This window comes from Lucilia cuprina, chromosome 5 (genome assembly GCF_022045245.1).
Source record: "Lucilia cuprina isolate Lc7/37 chromosome 5, ASM2204524v1, whole genome shotgun sequence".
Taxonomy (NCBI): domain Eukaryota; kingdom Metazoa; phylum Arthropoda; class Insecta; order Diptera; family Calliphoridae; genus Lucilia; species Lucilia cuprina.
The window spans coordinates 43,626,462-43,641,526 of NC_060953.1; the positions used below are offsets into that span (position 1 = coordinate 43,626,462).

The 15,065-nt window shown below is 29.5% G+C and overlaps 2 protein-coding genes across 2 annotated transcripts in view; both read left to right on the plus strand.

The window, feature by feature from the left end:
- Nucleotides 1–3,916: 3,916 nt before the first annotated feature.
- LOC111687385 lies at nucleotides 3,917–7,224 on the plus strand. Its single transcript, XM_046953030.1, has 4 exons — nucleotides 3,917–4,075; nucleotides 4,221–4,314; nucleotides 4,385–4,764; nucleotides 6,855–7,224. The coding sequence occupies exons 1-4, from the start codon at nucleotides 3,971–3,973 to the stop codon at nucleotides 7,137–7,139; spliced, it is 864 nt and encodes a 287-aa protein (XP_046808986.1). The 5' UTR covers nucleotides 3,917–3,970; the 3' UTR covers nucleotides 7,140–7,224.
- A 3,882-nt stretch (nucleotides 7,225–11,106) lies between these two features.
- Nucleotides 11,107–15,065, plus strand: part of LOC111683423 — a 27,722-nt gene continuing 23,763 nt past the window's right edge. The window contains exons 1-2 of the mRNA XM_046952802.1: nucleotides 11,107–11,255; nucleotides 14,172–14,309. Of these exons, the coding sequence (XP_046808758.1) occupies nucleotides 11,137–11,255; nucleotides 14,172–14,309 (257 nt within the window). The 5' untranslated portion in view covers nucleotides 11,107–11,136. The remainder of the gene's footprint in view (nucleotides 11,256–14,171; nucleotides 14,310–15,065) is intronic.

Here is a 15,065-nt window from a genome sequence, read left to right on the forward strand (position 1 = left end):
AACACCTCCTCTTTGTGCATACCAAATTTCATTAAAATCGGATTAACCGTTTAGAAGTTACCGAATTATTTCCCTCTTTTTTTTTTCCTATACCACTGTGCGCTGTATTTCGGAGATAAGTTGGCTGTTAACTAGACCATCATGGGTAAACAATAAATTGGTGGTATTACATTTTTCTTCGATTTTCAAACCATAATCGTTTAGTTTATATTTGGTTTTTATAAATCCAACTTTGGTGTCCTGCTTATAGATGTCAGTTTTTGTTTTAAGCTCTGTATTACAAATTACCGAATTGGTTATTTGTAAAATTATTAAAAAGTAAATCAATTTACTGGATATGAAACTCATGTTGGTTATAACATGGGGTAAATATAACTTAATTTTGCGTTTATATAGGAAGTTTATAAATAGGATTTTTATTAAAAAGTATCTATTCAATATTACCAAGGAAACAAATTAAATTTTTATAAAGAAAATAATTATAAGTTAAGCTTTTGTTAATTAATAAGTAAATAAATAATACATTTTTTAAATGCTTACATAATAATTATAAAAAGCTGTATTTACTTTTACTCTATTTACACACGTGGTACATTTATACGGCAATTTTTTCATACCTTTCACCTTTGTGAGAAAGTTAAGTATATCATGCCGTTTGTAATTTTTACAATTTTTAGATGTTTGGTTGCAAATCGGACCCAACGTTTTAGGGTAAGATCATGAATGAAATGGAGATTGATATCTAAATCTGATTTTTTAAAAAAATGGTTAAATTTTTAATTAAAAGTCGATTTGTTAATCAGTTACTTATAATCTAACAAGTAGGAAAGTATAGTCGGGCATGGCCGACCATATAATACCCTACACCATGAGTATATTTTTAAAATTTTTACTTATTATAAAATTTTTATTTTTTGTAAAGAAACTTTTATGTTAAATATTACCATAATTTCAAAATGTTTAAGAAATTTATTCATAAAAAAGTAAAATTTCTAAAAAGGCTTTATATAGATGAAATATGGGCCGATCCTCGGTAAATTTGGGAAAAGGATATATTTCTTAATAACAGTTAGTTTTGTTGAGTTTCATTGCGATACAAATGGTTACAAGTCAATTTTAGACGTTTAAGTCATTTTTTGAAGGGGGGTTTGTATGGGGGCTAGGGTCAAATATAGGCCGATCCTTACGATCATTTATACTTATATAAATTTATACTTATATAAAACTTATTTGTGCCAATTTTTAGAGAGATAGCCGAATATTTGACGTAATTATAGCATAAAAAGTTCAAATCAGGAGGTACGGTTGTATGGGGGCTAGGTGAAATAATGGACCGATTTCAACCATTTTCAATAAGCCAAAAAACATGCTTGGTCCAAATTTCATCAAATTATCTTGAAAATTGCGGCCTGTACCTTGCGCACAAGGTTTACATGGACAGCCAGCCAGCCGGACAGACGGACGGACGGACGGACATGTCTTAATCGACTGAAAAAATGATTCTGAATCGATCGGTATACTTTAAGGTGGGTATTGGACCAATATTTTTGTATGTTACAAACATCAGCACAAACGTATAATACCCTCCCCACTATAGTGGTGTAGGGTATAAAAATGTATTGTGAAGTGCCCATACTGTATACCAGGGATGGAAAAAGAGAATTTGTCTCAGTATCAAAAAATATTTCAGAGGGTGCTTTTTTGGATCTCAAAGTACTAAAATATTTTTTTTTTACTAAAAGTTTGTAATTTCTGAAATATATTTATAAATATATATTCATAATCTTATAGAAGCGTCTTACTTAGTCTCAGGGTTCCGACTATTTTAACATTTTGTCTGATAATATGAAGAGAATTTCAATAATGTATAACTTTAGTAGCTGTTTCCTACAACTTTTATTTAATGGCCGATCCTAAAAATTGGAAGACAGGTTTTGATTAGTAAGAGACTTACTTATACCGAATTTTATCGCTATACTCACATTTTCCGGCCGGTAAGGAGTGTTAAAGTTAAATTAAAGGGGACCTTATATAGGTCAATTATGGACGATCCTAAACAAATTTGGTTGAAAGATTTTGGCTTATATAAAACTTCTTTATGTCGAATTTCATCGCTATACTGCTGCCAAAGCAGTTACGCTCGTTGAAGCTGTTTTCTGTAGGTCCACTTCTATGGGGGCTATTCGAAACAGTGAACCGATATTGCTCATTTTCAATCCCAAGCAAACGTTGGCAATATAGAATACTTATGCGACATTTCAACTGTCTAGCTCTTCCCGTGTGTCCCTATCGTGATTTCAAAAAACAGACAGACATGGCTAGATCGTCTTAGAATTTATTAAGGACCCAGCATTTATATATGGGTCTATGACCAATATTTTGATGTGTTTTTTGATGGTGGGTATAAGTAAAAATTATTTTATCATACAGATTTACTACTGGTTAAACGATAATCAGATATTGAGATTGTAGCCTAGAAAGTATCAAATAAGACTCGGGAGTATCACGGTCCTTTGGCACATCAAATAGTATCAAAAAAAAGTACCATCGTACCAATTATGCCATCCCTGATGTAAATTGAACATTTTAATGTTTATTTTAATAAAAATTGTATTAATTTTTTGGCATCAGCTGTTTAAACTTTTTTATTGGGCGCTAAACTAGTAAACAAAATTAGCTGATTAGTTAGTTAGTTAGTTAGTTAGTTAGTTAGTTATTTAGTTAGTTAGTTAGTTTGATAGATAGATAGTTAGTAAGTTAATTAGTAAGTTAGTTAGTTAGTTAGTTAGTTAGTTAGTTAGTTAGATAGATAGATAGATAGATAGATAGATAGATAGATAGATAGATAGATAGATAGATAGATAGATAGATAGATAGATAGATAGATAGGTAGTTAGTTAGTTAGTTAGGTAGTTATTTAGTTAGTTAGTTAGTTAGTTAGTTAGTTAGTTAGTTAATTAGTTAGTTGGTTAGTTCATTAAACCCTTTAGACCTTGACTTCACTCTCAAGTTAAGATATTCACATCTATTATATTAAAGGTTCCGATAGCTGTCATCTCGGGATTGAAAATCCTTTTCAAACGTACAAATACTTTTGTTTGTACTTTAAACGTTTGTTCGATCTCACCGGAAAGGATATACAAAAATTAAAACTATCCAAATAATTATTTCTTTGTCTCAATTTACAAAAAATTTAAATATCTAACAAGTTTCAATGTTTTTATTAAGCATGTATTAAAAAAAGGAAAAAAACTACCGAAGACAACTTTTCATCTGTCTAACAACTTAAATACATTTGTATGTTGTATTTACATATTCATGTACATACATGTATGTATGTATATATTTTGACATTATGCATTAAACTTGAACTGACTTTATTACACATTCAGCCTAAGGATGTGAAAATGCTGGTTTTCTTAAAATTGTCATTGAACTAAATACAACTTGTTGGCAACGCAACACAAGATGTTATGTTAAACAATATTTATTGTTATAAATATTGAAAATAAATGAATATATATTGATGAATTGAAAAGTTTGTATAATAATTTCTTTTACACGATACTTGCACTTTTTTACGTATGCAACTTGTTTTATTTGCCTGTTTGTGTTTTATTTGTATCTATTTGCAACAACTTTATGACTAATAACTTAAGATGATCAAATACTAGATTCGCTGCGGCAACATTTGCAGATTTTGTAATAGTAGCAGGAGTCGAATACCTATTATCTGCAATTGTAAAACGCAATGTGTAAAATTCGCATAGGAAAAATGGTGCAAACAAACTGGAAAATATGTTTTCGTAACCAACCAAACAAGTTATTAGCAAAACAAAGATATTAATAAATATCTATTCACACATTTTTCGTTGGACTTGACTTTGGAAAATTGTGTAAAATTTCATTTTCATTTGTAATAAGGCGTTTAAAGTAAAAGGTTGTGGTTTTCGGTTTTGGTCTTTTGATAATGAATATTATACAATTTTTTAATTTAAACGTAATCGGTTTGATTATGACATTGATCAACGTACAAGGATATGGTTATCGTAGTTACGATATGACTAGTAATAAGGTTTGTGCTAAAAAGTTTGTTGCGTAAATCTTTTGTTTTAGTGATGTAATTTTACAATTTAGAGCAAATGTCTTAAAGTTTTATTATGCGATTTTATTTATTATAATAGTTGGAATAATCTTCTTCAACATTTTTTTATTTTTAGAAAACAAAATGTCTTAATCCTCCTCGTACTGCCAGAAGAGTGGAAAATTTCATTAAAGAATGTCAAGAAGAGGTTAAAAACAAATTAGTTTTGGGTAATTTATCAACGAGTAATTATTAAAATTACAACAATAAGATTCTATTTATTATTTTCTCATACAAAAGAGGCCTTTCGCATACTCAAACAAGAGGTCCATAAAACTCATCCTCCCATCAATCCCAATGATGATAGTATTGATCTTATTGAAACTGTAGAAACACCAGCAGCAACACATTCGGAAACATGGACTGAATCATTGCCACCATCATCACCACCATCACAGTCAGGTGAAGAACATGTTGTTACACATATAAGTGGTAGTGATATTGATGATGTGATCGTAGATGATGATGGTGATCGTTATGAGTATTTTATTGAAGAGGATACATCAAACTCTCAACGTCGCATGATTCGTTTATTGAGACGTATAAGTCGTGTGGGTGATATTTCAAATGGTATTTATCATCCGACTTTAGTGCCATCGGAGGATAAAAGGATTGCGGGGGTAAGTGAAAAGAAATTGAAATTGACTACAGATAAATCGGTAGTGGAGGTTATGGATCTATCTATAGTTAAGACTGTAGTAGAAAGTATACACTAATCTACTTCAAAATGGAGTCCTTGGACTCTACTTGACTGTTCGAGAGCACTGAATTACTGCGTTAACCATACACTTATCTATAGTCGAAACTATAGACTGATTTGTAGACGTGTCTATAAAGTGAACTATAGTGGAGACTACAATGTGATTCATATGCGAAATCATAGACTCAGTTATAGTTGAGATTATTGACAGATCTCAATTCGAGACTAATTGTAATAGGCAATATTGATTGATCTATAGTTAGACTATGAACTAACCTATAATCTAGTCTATAGACTGATGTAAAGTCGGTACTATACACTGATCTTTAGTCGAGACTAAAAAATGATCTTGTCACTACAGACTGATCTTTATCTATAGAACCAAAAAATAGAATAAAATCCAATCCGAACAATAAAATAAAATCTGTCCTACAGACTGATCTGAAGTCGAGACAATGAGTGATCTTCATCTGACAGTGTTAAAGCTTTTCGTGCACTTGTCTAATGTTTATATATCAACTATTTCTCTCTTTTTTAATTCATTTATTTCAACATTAAACAAACGAAAATGATTTTTCTTAAATTAAAATGTTTACAGCTTTCAACTCGTTTATCTTCATTTATCAAAAACAAAATACAAAATAATTTTGAGTAATTATTTTATTACCACTTTATACTTAAATACCAAAAAAAAATTATTTAATTACTTGCTTTTAACAAATAAAAAAACGCACATTTTAAATCTAAGATCTTAAAACATTAACAAAAAATACATTTTGATTAAAAAAGAATAATTAAAATCAATGTTGAGAATTATAATGAAACTAATCGGAATATGTATATTATATAGAATAATTAAAACAATAGTTAAATATACAATTCAATTTAATAATGAGCAAAATGACGTGTCGAAATAAAATGAACAATTAAGATGAGTTAAAAATTTAGCAGATGCTCAAGAAGAATCATTAATTGCATGCGAAGGTATTTTTGCTTAGTTTTAGCAGAAAGTCAGGGCTTGTAGGAAGAACTACTTGTGGTAGTGATAGACAATTTAAGTTGTTTGTACCGATTTTACTACAGATTAGACTAGATTAAAGACTAGACCATAGACTAGACTATAGACTACTCTATAGACTAGACTATAGATTATAGACTAGACAATAGAATACTCTATAGACTAGACTATAGAATACTCTATAGACTAGACTATAGAATACTCTATAGACTAGACTAGACTATAGACAAGACTATAGACTAGACTAGACTATAGACTAGACTAGACTAGATTAGACTATACTAGACTATAGACTAGACTAGACTATAGACTATACTAGACTATAGACTAAACTATAGACTAGACTATAGACTAGACTATAGACTAGACTATAGACTAGACTATAGACTAGACTATAGACTAGACTATAGACTAGACTATAGACTAGACTATAGACTAGACTATAGACTAGACTATAGACTAGACTATAGACTAGACTATAGACTAGACTATAGACTAGACTATAGACTAGACTATAGACTAGACTATAGACTAGACTATAGACTACACTATAGACTAGTCTACAGACTAGACTATATACTAGACTATAGACTAGACTATAGACTAGTCTACAGAATAGACTAGACTATAGACTAGACTTTAGACTTGACTAGGCTACAGACTAGACTATACTATAGACTAGACTATAGACTATAGACTAGACTTTAGAAACTAAGTATGGATTGCTTTTCATAAAACAGATCTCAGTTTAATAAAGAAATTCTATATTATAAACTGATCTCTCGGTTAAATTAAACTGAAAGCGTATAGGGCATTTATCACAACTGCTTATTATTTGACAAAATGTTTCTTAAGTTTTTTATAGACATCAAATTAATAAAGTTTTTTGTTTATTATTAAACAAATTTTCACACATTACTTAAAAAATTGTTATTAATTTTGATATTTTATTAGCGTTTTTTGTGTAAAAATACAATTTTTTCTCTTTACAGTGTCTATTGCATTGTGTTTATGCCAAAAATAATGCCATTGATAAAAAAGGTTGGCCTACTTTAGACGGTTTAGTAGATTTCTACTCAGGTGGCGTTAATGAACATGGATTTTTTATGGCGACTCTAAGATCGGTGAATCTATGTTTGCGTGCTGTGACCAATAAATATCACGTGGATCGCAGAAAACTGCCTGAAAAAGGACAAAGTTGTGATTTGGCTTTTGATGTCTTTGATTGTATATCCGATCAAATAACCGGTTATTGTTTGGATCAATATAAATCTTAATAATTTGCTTATAATTGTTTTTTAATTTAATATTTTTATTTATTTAAATTGTTAGTATAAATAAAAAGAAAACTGTTACAAAAAATCTGTTTGGTTTGGTTTAACAAAAAAAAAAAAAAAATGGAATATTTCTTTCTATTATCTTCTCCATGAATAAATGAAATCACGAACATCATTATTTGTCTGTCTGTCTATCAGTCAGTAAGTTATTCAGTTAGTATGTTAATACAGTTAAAAGCCTAATTTTCTTTACGTTCTTTTTAGTCACAGTTTCTTGCGTTATTATTATTATTATTATTCAAAATAATTTAAAAATCTAAGTCAAGTAAATTAAATTTTATCGCTGCTTTTTGTTTTTCTTTAGTTTATGGCAAATAATTTTATACTTCCTCACCACAACACAGTAAAGCACAGCACTGCAGAACGAACAACAGTCTAGGTCAGTGTCTTCAAAATGCAATAAAACTGTGTTCACTTAAACTCACTTCACATCTGAACACTTCTTAATATCTATAATAATTTTTCATTTTTCATTTCAGCTTCACACAATGTTTCTTTTCATTCGTTCTGTAATTAGTACGAATATGAGTATGAGAAATAGATACATACATTTGTATGTGTAAGTATATACATATGTGTACGTTTGTCTGTTATAAACTGTATAATCAAAAAATAGTTTTTCATTTTTAGCTTTTGAAGTTTAAGTATAATTATATTGCAATTATAAAATAAAAACTTTTTCCATATTATTTGCATAATTTACAATTATAACAACAATAACAATTACAGCTACATAGGTAAAAATTTTACCACAACAATAACATCAATTATAAGTACATTTTTGATAACAACTCATCACATATCCGTTGAAAATTTTCTAACAAGAAGTCGACATTCTTAAAACAGAAAGAGTGTCATTTTCAACCATGACGAATCTTTTATGGCCACCATCAAACCATTACCGACTAGAAATGTTTCCTTTTAAATAAACTTCGATACTTATGAATCAATGCTTTTGTTATATCGAAACAATTTTCACATTTATTAGACCTATTTTGTTCATATTACTTTTTTAAGCCAGTAACGACCAGTAAAGTTATTTTTTATAGGGAACCTGTAAAGTTATTTGTACGGCAGTAGGTCAAATAAAGACCGATCGTTACAAAAGTTGGTAGATTTCATTGCTGTACTCGCATTTATGAGCCAGTAATGAACTTTAATGTCATTTTCTAAAGGGGTACGAACTTATAACGGGTGCCTGGGTTGATTATCCCCACAAAAGTTAGTAAAGAGATTTTGGCTCATACAAAACAGGTTTAAGTCGAATTTCATTGCTGTACAGGCATGAATGAGTCAGTAATGAGCATTAGAGTCACTTTATTAAGGGACTTTATATCGATAGGGATAGGGTCAATTATGGACCGTAGACCAATAAGTTAATACCCAATAAACCTTTCCTAGATGTATTATTTATGTAAATTTTCATACTTTTAACAGACTGTCATATGGACAGACGGACGTGGTTAGATCGTCTTAAAATTAAATAAGGATCCAGAATATATAACTCTGTGTCCATGTTCAGTTCTAGTTCAATTCAGTTCTAATTGAGTTCTAGTTCAGTTCTAGTTAAGTTCTAGTTCAGTTCTAGTTCAGTTCTAGTTCAGTTCTAGTTCAGTTCTAGTTCAGTTCTAGTTCAGTTCTAGTTCAGTTCTAGTTCAGTTCTAGTTCAGTTCTAGTTCAGTTCTAGTTCAGTTCTAGTTCAGTTCTAGTTCAGTTCTAGTTCAGTTCTAGTTCAGTTCTAGTTCAGTTCTAGTTCAGTTCTAGTTCAGTTCTAGATCAGTTCTAGATCAGTTCTAGGTCTGTTCTACTTTAGTTCTTTTTCAGTTCCAGTTCAGTTCTACTTCAATTTTAGTTCAGTTTAAATATCAAGGTTATTAAAGAAAATTTCATAAAAGTAATATCTGTCGGACATAATTATTTAACTTCTTAAAGCTATTAATCTACTAATAAAAACTTATTAACCAGCTTTACTTTACGGTATAGTTTTAGGATGTAGGATATAATTAATCTTCAATCTTTAAACGATTAAAAAGTGTCAAAACTTGCGAAAGTGAACCACGAACGTTCAATCAAGAACTTTTCCGAACGGTCTATATATCGGGACCACCATTAGATGGGCTTCGAACTTTGTGAATATATAAAGAAATATTTGGACTTACCCACTATCGAGGTGTAGACCACAAAAATGTATGTATTTAATTTTTATAGAACAGGAAGAAGTATTGTAAATCTAAAATTAAAAAGAAATAAAAAAATAGATATTTATTATTAAGTTTGGGTCATGTACAACATCAATAAAAATACATAATTCTCCTAAAAAGGAATTTTAGTTTATTTTTTCCCCACAAACAATTTTTATCTTAAAAATGAATTCAATTCTTGAAGTTTGATTTATACGATTTTTCTTTTATTGCAACCGACAACAACTGAAATAAAAGGAAATAGTTTATTGCTTGAAAAAAAGTCAGCTCAAACTCATACGTACGTATGTATGCATGTGTTTCCAACCTAAGAAGTGTTTAAGAAAAACAAAAGACTTAAGACACAAACTTGTGTTGAGCTTATAAGGAAATTGTCATTTTCCAGATGATTTTTTTCTTTTCTTCACTCCACTCCAACTCAAAATCAACATTGACATTAACTTGAATAAAAAATCAAAAAGACGTAAAAGAAACGCCAAGAACAATACAACACTAATTGACGGTTTTGTTTAGAATGGGTTTGCATGAGGTGGTTATCGTATGGAAGTGGCTAAGAATAAATATCCTGCTTGCAACATTTTAAATAAACAACTAGGCAACAACAACAACACTTTACCACAAAATGTCCGAGATAGAAAAACACTTAACAATTCTTTTTCTAGCTTGTTGCTGTTAAGATTTAGAATCTTGTTGTAGTTTAATCTTGTTGCTGTTCAAGACAAAAAGGAAAACCACAAAAATTCCTGACAACAAACTACCAAAAACAACAAAGACGAAAAATAAGTATGTAAATATTTACATTGCTAGGCATTAAGTAATGGCAAATGTTGTTAAAGAAATTTTATTGAAAAAAATAAAAACAACGAAAAGAAACAACAATCTCCCCCCAATTTAAACAAATTCTAACACTTTTTGTTAACTGCCAACAGTTGCAGGCATTTGCATGCAGCGGCTTGCAACGTCTAAGAACAAATTCTCTCACAAATTCTTCTTAGACTAAAGAAAAAACAAAAGCAGAAAAAAATCTTCAAATTGCAACGCTTCGTTGCACGTTGTTTACATTGGCCACCTTAACAGTTGAAAAACTGGTAGAAAATTTGCAAACTTAAACTTTAAGATGCTACTAAATGGTGAAAAATACAACAACATTAAACAACAACAATAACTACAGCAAAAAAACATTTGACTTGAAATGTTTAGATTTTTCAACGTACATTAAAGTTGTGAATTGTAAATTTTCTTTTTTTTAACGATTTTCTTATTGTTATTGTAAACGCTTGGAAGTTGTTGTTGTTGTTGTTATTTTTTCCTCACTTTTGCTATGGTGGGTGGTCAGGTGAAACAATATAACAACAACATTGGCCACAGCAGCAGTAGCAACCACAAAACAAGTGGCACGGGCAAAAACCAAACAACAATAACATACACAATCAACGTACAACAGCAACAACAACAACAACACGAGAAAACTTTATATCAACAATTTTTCCTGCTAAAATCGTTTTGAGAATTTTTTATTTAAATACGTTAAGCATCTGTTAGAAAGCAGTCAGTCTGTTCATTGTTCTTAATCTTTACGGTTCTTCTTTTTCTTCTTAATTTTCTTTAAATTCAAAAACGTTAAATCAATTTTAAACGGAAAAGTGTTTTCTATAAGAAAAAATGCATTAAAAAAGGATTTGTCAAATTAAAAAAAAGGATTTGAAGTTAAAAAAATTAAGAAAATTTATTTAAAAATGTCGAAAACTATTTATATATTCTCTAGCAGTGCTGTGATATTTTTCAATTTGTATTTTATGGTTAATGGTGACATTGAATACAATACAATAAATGAGGATGGTTCATATCGATTTGGGTAAAGAAAAATCTTTCTATTAAAAATATTTAAAAAGAAAAAATATTAATTAAATAAAAAAAATAAATAAAGTGTAAATTTTATTAACTGCCAAAAATTAAACAAAAATCATTCTTGAGCTAAAAAATACTTTTTTGATAGATATCCCAGTCGCATCTCCCTATAGGACTTCAAGGAAATTGTATAAGCTTTCTTTTAAGCAAAAACACGGACCCATTGCAAGAAAAAAAAAATAAATAAATAAAATAATTAAAAAATAATTATTTAAAATTGTTTTACATTAAAAAATAATAAAAAAAATTTTTGAAAAGAATAATGAAATAGAATAAAGAATATCTAAACTTCTTTAGACAATTTTTGCTAGAACAAATGAAAAGTTACACTCATTTGAATAAAACCCTGTATAACCAAAATGTCCAACTTTGACCCGTTCTATGTCCGGCAATTCTTAACCGATAGAGCTGATTATTTGTGTCTGATCTACTTATCCAATAGTACTAAAAGCCGTGATACACGGTTGTCAGATCTAACAACATTGTCAGTAAAATGTTCAGAAAATGTCTAATAATCGTCTGAACTTTTAATTTTTCTTTTGCAACGTTGTTAGAAAAAGCATTCCGAAAATATTGCAAGACAAAATTTGTAAGTTGACAGTATTATTAGCCATTTTCTACGCATTTTACTGTCAACATTGTAAGATCTAACAACCGTGTATACATATCATAACGTTTGTAATATGTTGTCAAAATCGATTTTTTAGAGTTGGGTAACTTGTCATGAAATTACCCATAACTAAAAGTATAAGCTATTTTTGTTGTAAAAACAACAATATATAACTTTTACAAATTGGTAAATTATTATAGAAATTATTGTAAATTTTTTACGAAACGCTATAGTTTTCACAAAAATTTTGATCGATTCCTAAAAATATGCTAAAAATATTTTTACAAACTAAACTCTATACTAACTTCTAAAATATAATTTATGACCGAGATGCTGAATTCGCGTTTAATATTTCATAAAGTGATAAATTAAAAAAAAGAATATAAATGGATCTTACGTAAACCCTTTGCAAGCTGAATTAAATACTAGTTTGGAGAGATTCAATGAAACTTAAATCTGGAACTAGACTATAGACTAGAGAACAGACTAAACCAGATCGTCGACTAGGATGTAAGAAAGTATAATCGAGTATTATGCCGACTTTTGGAGATATATTAGAATATTTATCTTATTCTGGAAGTACGACTGCATGAGAACATGAAACTATGGGTATTTGTTTTTCAACATGCATCTAGTCTGGGAGCACACAACAGGCCCAAAACACAAAGTTATATATTTTCCTTAAAGTTAGTATACAACCAATATTGGGCTGATGGATACTATCAACCCAACCTAACATGCATCTAGTATATAGACATGTGGGCATCTATACACCGATTTACAAAGTTATATATTTGCTTTATAGTGAGTGTTAGAGCAATATTTTGGACCGTTACATGTATAAACTCATAACACTATCTTCACTGGTGATGTAGGGTATAAAAACTAGAGATTATACTAGAAAATAGAGAATGTAACTAGACTAGAGATTAAACTAGATCTATAGACTAGAGACTCGACTAGAGCCTATACATGACTAGGTCATAGACTTAAGATTAAACTATACTCTAGACAAAAAACTATATTTGGAGACTAGACTGCAAATTAAACTATATCTTAATGAAATGGATAGACAAGAGCAGAAACAGGAGACTCGAGATATGACAAAAGACTATATTGGAAATTAGTGTTCCAATTTGGATTAGAGTAGAGATTAAAACAGAGATTTATAGACTCCGTACTAGAGTAAAGACTAGACTAAAAACTACACTATAGGCTAAACTTAAAAATATAAATAAAAATAATAATAGACTAGCATGAGGGCAAGACTTAGTCTAAAGTATAGACAGATAATAGACCTGCCCTATAATAGATAAAAAAGAGAGCTTAGACTGGAATGTAGAAAAGACTAGAGTCTAGACTAGATCCTATGCTAGAGTTTAAACTCGAGCATAGTCTAGAGGCTTATGTCTAAACTAATGTGTAAACTAAAGCATAGACTAGAGTCTACAATATATTCTATACTAGAGTCTAGATTATACTATAAACTATATCTTAGAATAGAGTCTACGCTCTTAACTAGTATTAGAGTCTAGACTAAAACCTAGCTAGATATCTAAACTAGAGTAAAACTAAATTTTGGCCTAGAGCGAAGATTAGAGATTAGACTATATCCTGTACTACAGACAAGACTGAATCCAGACTAGTGCTTAAAATAAAGAATGTAGACAAGAGTATAGATATAAAATTATACAAAACTAGTCGATTGACTAAAGCCTTGAATTAACTTTATAGCAGACAAGATTAGAAACTAGATAACTCTAGACAAGAGTCTAGATTAATGCTAAATCGATTGGCTAGACCGTAGACTTTTAATTAGACTGGAGACTAGATTATGAACTAAATAAGCGCATAAACTAGAGCCTAGGTTAGAGGCTAGACCAGTGACTAGAAGTTAGAAAAAAAGAATTTGTATTAAAGCTTATACTAAGGACAATACTTAGTAGAGACATACTGATAATCAGAAGAGAGAAAATCTTTATTTAGTGACTACTTATATCTACAAGGACCAAAATAGATGAATTAAATAATAAATATATACGAAAATATGAATGTTTATAAATAAGGTCCTTGATAATAATCCATTCATTCACGTTCAAAAAAATCTGATATTTTATTAAAGTTTATTTTAAATAAATTACATAATTACTTAAAATTCAATATAATTTTATCATTACTATCATTTTATTAATTATAATAACTTTATTTTATTATTCTATAATATTTAACTTTTTCATTATAAATTTCAAACAGACATCGAAATGATGACTTTGGTGGCTATTATCATAGTGCCAGCGGTACTCCTGACAACGTAGTGCGAGGTCGTTATGGTTCGCGTAATCCAGCCACGGGTAATGTTGAGGAAACCGTCTATACAGCGGGTCCAAGAGGGTAAGTCAATAAAAATACACACACACATATACAAATTAAAAAGACAATGATACAGCAGCAACTTACGCATCTTAAGAATTATAATGATTTAAACTAAATAAATTTAACAAGAACAAATATGTAGTTGAAAGAAGTTATACAAAAAGTAACAAATCATTTTGTTTGATTAAATTCCAACCAAAAAAACAGTAGCCGCCAAAAGAAGTAACTTGAAGAGAAGATGAAGTTGTTATATTTATGTAGCCTACAGAATTTACTGAAGCATAAATTAAACAATTCTAACACTTTATCATGATACTGCTGCTACTGTTTTGTTTTTGCTTTATTATTCTATTTATTTTTTATTATTGTTAATGTTTTTTATTTTGCTTTTGTTAAATAACCAATTGTTGTCTAGTCTAAACGATTTTCTGTTGTTGCTGTTTTTAGTTTTTGTGATTGTGCGCTAAAAGGCTTGTTTCGTTCAGTCTTTATTAAAGTTCAATTTCAAGCTAAATGCTCTATAACAAATTGCCTAAACACCTTAGACTCAACTGACGCCGGAAGTCGATTTTAGACTAGACTATAAACTGTACTAGATAAAAGGCTGGACTATACTACATATAATCAAGTATAGTATATTCTATATACAAGATAAGATATAGATAATATAGACTAGACTATAGACAAGACTATAGACTAGACTATAGACTAGACTATAGACTAGACTATAGACTAGACTATAAACTAGACTATAGACTAGACTATAGACTAGAC

What these genes read in the sequence shown, in the direction of transcription:
- LOC111687385 (XM_046953030.1), top strand. Translation starts at nt 3,971, where the DNA reads ATGAATATTATACAATTTTTTAATTTAAACGTAATCGGTTTGATTATG. An exon ending in TAAAAACAAATTAGTTTTGG is followed by an intron (nt 4,315 to 4,384) that starts GTAATTTATCAA and finishes CTCATACAAAAG; the next exon opens with AGGCCTTTCGCATACTCAAA. An exon ending in AGGATAAAAGGATTGCGGGG is followed by an intron (nt 4,765 to 6,854) that starts GTAAGTGAAAAG and finishes TTCTCTTTACAG; the next exon opens with TGTCTATTGCATTGTGTTTA.